Source organism: Oncorhynchus kisutch, unplaced genomic scaffold (genome assembly GCF_002021735.2).
Source record: "Oncorhynchus kisutch isolate 150728-3 unplaced genomic scaffold, Okis_V2 scaffold3378, whole genome shotgun sequence".
Lineage (NCBI taxonomy): Eukaryota > Metazoa > Chordata > Actinopteri > Salmoniformes > Salmonidae > Oncorhynchus > Oncorhynchus kisutch.
The window spans coordinates 499341-509010 of NW_022265323.1; the positions used below are offsets into that span (position 1 = coordinate 499341).

At 48.9% G+C, this 9670-nt stretch overlaps 1 protein-coding gene across 1 annotated transcript in view; it reads right to left on the minus strand.

Moving 5' to 3' along the window:
- rnf216 (ring finger protein 216) overlaps nucleotides 1-9377 on the minus strand; it is a gene marked incomplete at its 5' end in the record, with an annotated part of 33325 nt that extends 23948 nt beyond the window's left edge. The window contains 4 exons of the mRNA XM_031820417.1: nucleotides 310-360; nucleotides 2933-3069; nucleotides 5701-5828; nucleotides 9205-9377. Coding sequence (XP_031676277.1) covers nucleotides 310-360; nucleotides 2933-3069; nucleotides 5701-5828; nucleotides 9205-9377 — 489 coding nt within the window. The remainder of the gene's footprint in view (nucleotides 1-309; nucleotides 361-2932; nucleotides 3070-5700; nucleotides 5829-9204) is intronic.
- Between the last annotated feature and the right edge of the window lie 293 nt (nucleotides 9378-9670).

The following is a 9670-nucleotide window of genomic DNA, read 5'->3' on the forward strand; positions in this document are numbered from 1 at the left end:
GGAAGTGAGCGGTAGAGAGAGAGGAAGTGAGCGGTAGAGAGAGAGGAAGTGAGCGGTAGAGAGAGAGGAAGTGAGCGGTAGAGAGAGAGGAAGTGAGCGGTAGAGAGAGAGGAAGTGAGCGGTAGAGAGAGAGAGGAAGTGAGCGGTAGAGAGAGAGGAAGTGAGCGGTAGAGAGAGAGGAAGTGAGCGGTAGAGAAAGAGGAAGTGAGCGTAGAGAGAGAGGAAGTGAGAGGTAGAGAAGAGGAAGTGAGCGGTAGAGAGAGGAAGTGAGAGAGACAGAGAGAGGAAGTGGTGTTTGGGTAGATGTACCTTCTCATACTCCTCCTCATTAACCTGCAGAGCCAGCAGGAAGTCTTCATGCTGCACAGAGAGAGAACATCATGATCATCAGTTAAATAACAGACCCCTGAGATATATAACAGACCCTGACCCCTCATCAGTTATATAACAGACCCCTCATCAGTTATATAGCAGACCCCTCATCAGTTATATAACAGACCCTGACCCCTCATCAGTTATATAACAGACCCCTCATCAGTTATATAACAGACCCCTCATCAGTTATATAACAGACCCCTGAGATATATAACAGACCCCTCATCAGTTATATAGCAGACCCCTCATCAGTTATATAACAGACCCCTCATCAGTTATATAACAGACCCCTCATCAGTTATATAACAGACCCCTCATCAGTTATATAACAGACCCCTCATCAGTTATATAACAGACCCCTCATCAGTTATATAGCAGACCCTGACCCCTCATCAGTTATATAACAGACCCCTCATCAGTTATATAACAGACCCCTCATCAGATATATAGCAGACCCTGACCCCTCATCAGTTATACAACAGACCCCTCATCAGTTATATAACAGACCCCTCATCAGTTATATAACAGACCCCTCATCAGTTATATAACAGACCCCTCATCAGTTATATAACAGACCCCTCATCAGTTATATAACAGACCCCTCATCAGTTATATAACAGACCCCTCATCAGTTATATAACAGACCCCTCATCAGATATATAACAGACCCCTCATCAGATATATAGCAGACCCTGACCCCTCATCAGTTATATAACAGACCCCTCATCAGATATATAGCAGACCCTGACCCCTCATCAGTTATACAACAGACCCCTCATCAGTTATACAACAGACCCCTCATCAGTTATACAACAGACCCCTCATCAGTTATATAACAGACCCCTCATCAGTTATATAACAGACCCCTCATCAGATATATAACAGACCCCTCATCAGATATATAACAGACCCCTCATCAGATATATAACAGACCCCTCATCAGTTATATAACAGACCCCTCATCAGATATATAGCAGACCCCTCATCAGATATATAGCAGACCCCTCATCAGTTATATAACAGACCCCTCATCAGTTATATAACTGACCCCTCATCAGTTATATAACAGACCCCTCATCAGTTATATAACAGACCCCTCATCAGATATATAGCAGACCCTGACCCCTCATCAGTTATATAACAGACCCCTCATCAGATATATAGCAGACCCCTCATCAGTTATATAACAGACCCCTCATCAGTTATATAACAGACCCCTCATCAGTTATATAACAGACCCCTCATCAGTTATATAACTGACCCCTCATCAGATATATAACAGACCCCTCATCAGTTATATAACAGACACCTCATCAGTTATATAGCAGACCCCTCATCAGTTATATAACAGACCCTGACCCCTCATCAGTTATATAACAGACCCCTCATCAGTTATATAACAGACTCCTCATCAGTTATATAACAGACCCCTCATCAGTTATATAACAGACCCAGACCCCTCATCAGTTATATAACAGACCCCTCATCAGTTATATAACAGACCCCTCATCAGTTATATAACAGACCCCTCATCAGTTATATAACAGACCCCTCATCAGTTATATAGCAGACCCCTCATCAGTTATATAACAGACCCCTCATCAGTTATATAACAGACCCCTCATCAGTTATATAACAGACCCCTCATCAGTTATATAACAGACCCCTCATCAGATATATAACAGACCCTGACCCCTCATCAGTTATATAACAGACCCCTCATCAGTTATATAACAGACCCCTCATCAGTTATATAGCAGACCCCTCATCAGTTATATAACAGACCCCTCATCAGATATATAACAGACCCTGACCCCTCATCAGTTATATAACAGACCCCTCATCAGTTATATAACAGACCCCTCATCAGTTATATAGCAGACCCCTCATCAGTTATATAACAGACCCCTCATCAGTTATATAACAGACCCCTCATCAGTTATATAGCAGACCCCTCATCAGTTATATAGCAGACCCCTCATCAGTTATATAACAGACCCTGACCCCTCATCAGATATATAGCAGACCCCTCATCAGATATATAACAGACCCCTCATCAGTTATATAACAGACCCCTCATCAGTTATATAGCAGACCCCTCATCAGTTATATAACAGACCCCTCATCAGTTATATAACAGACCCCTCATCAGTTATATAACAGACCCCTCATCAGTTATATAACAGACCCCTCATCAGTTATATAACAGACCCCTCATCAGTTATATAACAGACCCTGACCCCTCATCAGTTATATAGCAGACCCCTCATCAGATATATAGCAGACCCCTCATCAGATATATAACAGACCCCTCATCAGTTATATAGCAGACCCCTCATCAGTTATATAACAGACCCCTCATCAGATATATAGCAGACCCCTCATCAGATATATAACAGACCCCTCATCAGTTATATAACAGACCCCTCATCAGTTATATAACAGACCCCTCATCAGTTATATAACAGACCCCTCATCAGTTATATAACAGACCCCTCATCAGTTATATAACAGACCCCTCATCAGATATATAACAGACCCCTGAGTGAGTGTGTACCTCAGCATGCTCCTTGGCTTTCTGCTGATAGAAGCTGATCTCCCTCTGCAGCGAGGGGTCCAGAGCCGCTCCGTACGTCCTGCAGCCGCGACGGTTCTTCTCCAGGAAGTACATCCTCCTCTCCAACTTCACCGAACCTGACGGAAGGACAGAGATACAGGGTTAGGGGTCAACTGGACCTGATAGAGAGAGATACAGGGTCAACTGGACCTGATAGAGAGAGATACAGGGTCAACTGGACCTGATAGAGAGAGATACAGGGTCAACTGGACCTGATAGAGAGAGATACAGGGTCAACTGGACCTGATAGAGAGAGATACAGGGTCAACTGGACCTGAGAGAGAGAGATACAGGGTCAACTGGACCTGAGAGAGAGAGATACAGGGTCAACTGGACCTGAGAGAGAGAGATACAGGGTCAACTGGACCTGATAGAGAGAGATACAGGGTCAACTGGACCTGATAGAGAGAGATACAGGGTCAACTGGACCTGATAGAGAGAGATACAGGGTCAACTGGACCTGATAGAGAGAGATACAGGGTCAACTGGACCTGATAGAGAGAGATACAGGGTCAACTGGACCTGATAGAGAGAGATACAGGGTCAACTGGACCTGATAGAGAGAGATACAGGGTCAACTGGACCTGATAGAGAGAGATACAGGGTCAACTGGACCTGATAGAGAGAGATACAGGGTCAACTGGACCTGATAGAGAGAGATACAGGGTCAACTGGACCTGATAGAGAGAGATACAGGGTCAACTGGACCTGAATAGAGAGAGATACAGGGTCAACTGGACCTGATAGAGAGAGATACAGGGTCAACTGGACCTGATAGAGAGAGATACAGGGTCAACTGGACTGATAGAGAGAGATACAGGGTCAACTGGACCTGATAGAGAGAGATACAGGGTCAACTGGACCTGATAGAGAGAGATACAGGGTCAACTGGACCTGATAGAGAGGATACAGGGTCAACTGGACCTGATAGAGAGAGATACAGGGTCAACTGGACCTGATAGAGAGAGATACAGGGTCAACTGGACTGATAGAGAGAGATACAGGGTCAACTGGACCTGATAGAGAGAGATACAGGGTCAACTGGACCTGATAGAGAGAGATACAAGGGTCAACTGGACCTGATAGAGAGAGATACAGGGTCAACTGGACCTGATAGAGAGAGATACAGGGTCAACTGGACCTGATAGAGAGAGATACAGGGTCAACTGGACCCGATAGAGAGAGATACAGGGTCAACTGGACCCGATAGAGAGAGATACAGGGTCAACTGGACCCGATAGAGAGAGATACAGGGTCAACTGGACCCGATAGAGAGAGATACAGGGTTAGGGGTCAACTGGACCTGATAGAGAGAGATACAGGGTCAACTGGACCTGATAGAGAGAGATACAGGGTCAACTGGACCTGATAGAGAGAGATACAGGGTCAACTGGACTGATAGAGAGAGATACAGGGTCAACTGGACCTGATAGAGAGAGATACAGGGTCAACTGGACCTGATAGAGAGAGATACAGGGTTAGGGGTTAACTGGACCTGATAGAGAGAGATACAGGGTCAACTGGACCTGATAGAGAGAGATACAGGGTTAGGGGTCAACTGGACCTGATAGAGAGAGATACAGGGTCAACTGGACCTGATAGAGAGAGATACAGGGTCAACTGGACCCTGAATAGAGAGAGATACAGGGTCAACTGGACCTGATAGAGAGAGATACAGGGTCAACTGGACCTGATAGAGAGAGATACAGGGTCAACTGGACCTGATAGAGAGAGATACAGGGTCAACTGGACCTGATAGAGAGAGATACAGGGTCAACTGGACCTGATAGAGAGAGATACAGGGTCAACTGGACCTGAGAGAGAGAGATACAGGGTCAACTGGACCTGATAGAGAGAGATACAGGGTCAACTGGACCTGATAGAGAGAGATACAGGGTCAACTGGACCTGATAGAAGAGAGATACAGGGTCAACTGGACCTGATAGAGAGAGATACAGGGTCAACTGGACCTGATAGAGAGAGATACAGGGTCAACTGGACCTGATAGAGAGAGATACAGGGTCAACTGGACCTGATAGAGAGAGATACAGGGTCAACTGGACCTGAATAGAGAGAGATACAGGGTCACTGGACCTGATAGAGAGAGATACAGGGTCAACTGGACCTGATAGAGAGAGTGTGTTGTGTGTAGTGTGTAGTGTGTAGGGTGTAGTGTGTAGGGTGTAGTGTGTAGGGTGTAGTGTGTAGGGTGTAGTGTGTAGGGTGTAGGGTGTAGTGTGTAGGGTGCAGTGTGTAGGGTGTAGTGTGTAGGGTGTATGTGTAGGGTGTAGTGTGTAGGTGTAGTGTGTAGGGTGTAGTGTGTAGGGTGTAGTGTGTAGGGTGTAGTGTGTAGGGTGTAGTGTGTAGTGTGTAGGGTGTAGGGTGTAGGGTGTAGTGCGTAGTGCGTAGGGTGTAGGGTGTAGTGTGTAGTGTGTAGGGTGTAGTGTGTAGGGTGTAGGGTGTAGTGTGTAGTGTGTAGGGTGTAGTGTGTAGGGTGTAGTGTGTAGGGTGTAGGGTGTAGTGTGTAGGGTGTAGTGTGTAGTGTGTAGGGTGTAGTGTGTAGGGTGTAGGGTGTAGTGTGTAGGGTGTAGTGTGTAGGGTGTAGGGTGTAGGGTGTAGTGTGTAGGGTGTAGTGTGTAGGGTGTAGTGTGTAGGGTGTAGTGTGTAGGGTGTAGTGTGTAGGGTGTAGGGTGTAGTGTGTAATTTACCATGTTGATACTTGAAGTCTATATAGCAGCGTTCTGTAGGGTGTAGGGTGTAGTGTGTAGGGTGTAGGGTGTAGGGTGCAGGGTGTAGTGTGTAGTGTGGTAGGGTGTAGTGTGTAGTGTGTAGGGTGTAGTGTGTAGGGTGTAGTGTGTAGTGTGTAGGGTGTAGTGTGTAGTGTGTAGTGTGTAGGGTGCAGGGTGTAGTGTGTTAGGGTGTAGGGTGTAGGGTGTAGTGTGTAGGGTGCAGGGTGTAGTGTGTAGTGTGTAGTGTGTAGGGTGTAGTGGTGTAGGGTGTAGTGTGTAGTGTGTTAGGGTGTAGTGTGTAGTGTGTAGTGTGTAGTGTGTAGGGTGGTAGGGTGTAGTGTGTAGGGTGTAGTGTGTAGTGTGTAGGGTGTAGTGTGTAGGGTGTAGTGGTGTAGTGTGTAGTGTGTAGGGTGTAGTGTGTAGTGTGTAGGGTGTAGTGTGTAGGGTGTAGGGTGTAGTGTGTAGTGTGTAGGGTGTAGTGTGTAGTGTGTAGGGTGTAGGGTGTAGTGTGTAGGGTGTAGGGTGTAGTGTGTAGGGTGTAGTGTGTAGTGTGTAGGGTGTAGGGTGTAGTGGTGTAGGGTGTTGTGTGTAGGGTGTAGTGTGTAGGGTGGTAGTGTGTAGGGTGTAAGTGTGTAGGGTGTAGTGTGTAGTGTGTAGGGTGTAGGGTGTAGGGTGTAGTGTGCAGTGTGTAGTGTTGTAGGGTGTAGTGTGTAGGGTGTAGTGTGCAGTGTGTAGGGTGTAGGGTGTAGTGTGTAGTGTGTTACCATGTTGATACTTGAAGTCTAAATAGCAGCGTTCTGTAGGGTGTAGGGTGTAGTGTGTAGGGTGTAGTGGTGTAGTGTGTAGGGTGTAGGGTGTAGGGTGTTGTGTGTAGGTGTAGTGTGTAGTGTGTAGTGTGTAGTGTGTTGTGTGTAGGGTGTAGTGTGTAGTGTGTAGTGTGTAGTGTGTAGTGTGGTAGTGTGTAGGGTGGTAGTGTGTAGGGTGTTGTGTGTAGGGTAGGTGTAGTGTGTAGGGTGTAGTGTGTAGGGTGTAGTGTGTAGGGTGTAGTGTGTAGGGTGTAGTGTGTAGGGTGTAGTGTGTAGGGTGTAGGGTGTAGTGTGTAGTGTGTAGGGTGTAGTGTGTAGGGTGTTGTGTGTAGGGTGTAGTGTGTAGTGTGTAGTGTGTAGGGTGTAGTGTGTAGTGTGTAGGGTGTTGTGTGTAGGGTGTAGTGTGTAGTGTGTAGTGTGTAGTGTGTAGGGTGTAGGGTGCAGGGTGTAGGGTGTAAGGGTGTAGTGTGTAGGGTGTAGGGTGTAGGGTGTAGGGTGTAGTGTGTAGGGTGTAGTGTGTAGGGTGTAGTGTGTAGTGTGTAGGGTGTAGTGTGTAGTGTGCAGGGTGTAGGGTGTAGTGTGTAGTGTGTAGGGTGTAGTGTGTAGTGTGTAGGGTGTAGTGTGTAGTGTGTAGTGTGTAGGGTGTAGTGTGTTACCATGTTGATACTTGAAGTCTATATAGCAGCGTTCTGTAGGGGTAGTGTGTAGGGTGTTGTGTGTAGGGTGTAGGGTGTTGTGTGTAGGGTGTAGTGTGTAGGGTGTAGTGTGTAGGGTGTTGTGTGTAGGGTGTAGGGTGTTGTGTGTAGGGTGTAGGGTGTAGTGTGTAGTGTGTAGGGTGTAGTGTGTAGGGTGTAGTGTGTTACCATGTTGATACTTGAAGTCTACATAGCAGCGTTCTGCAGTCTGTCTCCTGCGTCGTCTCTTCTCTAACGACTTCAGAGTCTTGAAACTGCTTCACCGCTTCACATAAGGCTGAAACACACAGAAGACACGCCGAGTGAGGCCTGAAACACACAGAGAGACACGCCGAGTGAGGCCTGAAACACACAGAGAGACACCGCGAGTGAGGCCTGAAACACACAGAGAGACACGCCGAGTGAGGCCTGAAACACACAGAGAGACCGCCGAGTGAGGCCTGAAACACACAGAGAGACGCCGAGGTGAGGCCTGAAACACACAGAGAGACACGCGAGTGAGGCCTGAAACACACAGAGAGACGCCGAGTGAGGCCTGAAACACACAGAGAGACGCCGAGTGAGGCCTGAAACACACAGAGAGACGCCGAGTGAGGCCTGAAACACACAGAGAGACGCCGAGTGAGGCCTGAAACACACAGAGAGACACGCCGAGTGATGGCCTGAAACACACAGAGAGACGCCGAGTGAGGCCTGAACACACAGAGAGACGCCGAGTGAGGCCTGAAACACACAGAGAGACGCCGATGAGGCCTGAAACACACAGCAGAGACGCCGAGTGAGGCCTGAAACACACAGAGAGACACGCCGAGTGAGGCCTGAAACACACAGAGAGACGCCGAGTGAGGCTTGAAACACGCAGAGAGACACGCCGAGTGAGGCCTGAAACACACAGAGAGACGCCGAGTGAGGCCTGAAACACACAGAGAGACACGCCGAGTGAGGCCTGAAACACACAGAGAGACGCCGAGTGAGGCCTGAAACACACAGAGAGACACGCCGAGTGAGGCCTGAAACACACAGAGAGACGCCGAGTGAGGCCTGAAACACACAGAGAGACGCCGAGTGAGGCCTGAAACACACAGAGAGACGCCGAGTGAGGCCTGAAACACACAGAGAGACGCCGAGTGAGGCCTGAAACACACAGAGAGACACGCCGAGTGAGGCCTGAAACACACAGAGAGACGCCGAGTGAGGCCTGAAACACACAGAGACACGCCGAGTGAGGCCTGAAACACACAGAGACACACCGAGTGAGGCCTGAAACACACAGAGAGAGACGCCGAGCGGGGCCTGAAACGCAGAGACACGCCGAGCGGGGCCTGAAACACAGAGAGAGACACGCCGAGTGAGGCCTGAAACACACAGAGAGACACGCCGAGTGAGGCCTGAAACACACACAGAGAGACGGCGAGTGAGGCCTGAAACACAGAGAGAGATGCCGAGTGAGGCCTGAAACACACAGAGAGAGAGACGGCGAGTGAGGCCTGAAACACACAGAGAGAGAGACGGCGAGTGAGGCCTGAAACACACAGAGAGAGACACGCCGAGTGAGGCCTGAAACACAGAGAGAGAGAGACACGCCGAGTGAGGCCTGAAACACACAGAGAGAGATGCCGAGTGAGGCCTGAAACACACAGAGAAAGACACGCCGAGTGAGGCCTGAAACACACAGAGAAAGACACGCCGAGTGAGGCCTGAAACACAGAGAGAGATGCCGAGTGAGGCCTGAAACACACAGAGAGAGATGCCGAGTGAGGCCTGAAACACACAGAGAGAGAGGGCGAGTGAGGCCTGAAACACACAGAGAGACACACCGAGTGAGGCCTGAAACACACAGAGAGAGAGACACGCCGAGAGAGGCCTGAAACACAGAGAGACACGCAGAGTGAGGCCTGAAACACACAGAGAGAGATGCCGAGTGAGGTCTGAAACACACAGAGAGAGATGCCGAGTGAGGCCTGACAGACACAGAGACAGACGGCGAGCGAACCTTGCGTGTGATTGCGTAGTGCCCCTTCATGGCGTTGAGGCTCCATTTGATGTCCTGACAGGAAATCATCCTGAAGTCTCCCATCAAGAGGTCAGCTGCCTGCATCGCCGCCTCAGAACCCACCTGACCTAACGACCCGTAGTCAAACAGGTCCTCTGCAGACTACAGAGAGAGAGAGACAGGGCTAACACTAGGGACAGGGGCATTTAGAGAGACAGGACTAACACTAGGGACAGGGGCGTTTAGAGAGACAGGACTAACACTAGGGATGGGGGCATTTAGAGAGACAGGACTAACACTAGGGATGGGGGGCGTTTAGAGAGACAGGACTAACACTAGGGATGGGGGGCGTTTAGAGAGACAGGACTAACACTAGGGATGGAGGGCGTTTAGAGAGACAGGACTAACACTAGGGATGGGGGGGGGCGTTTAGAGAGACAGGACTAACACTAGGG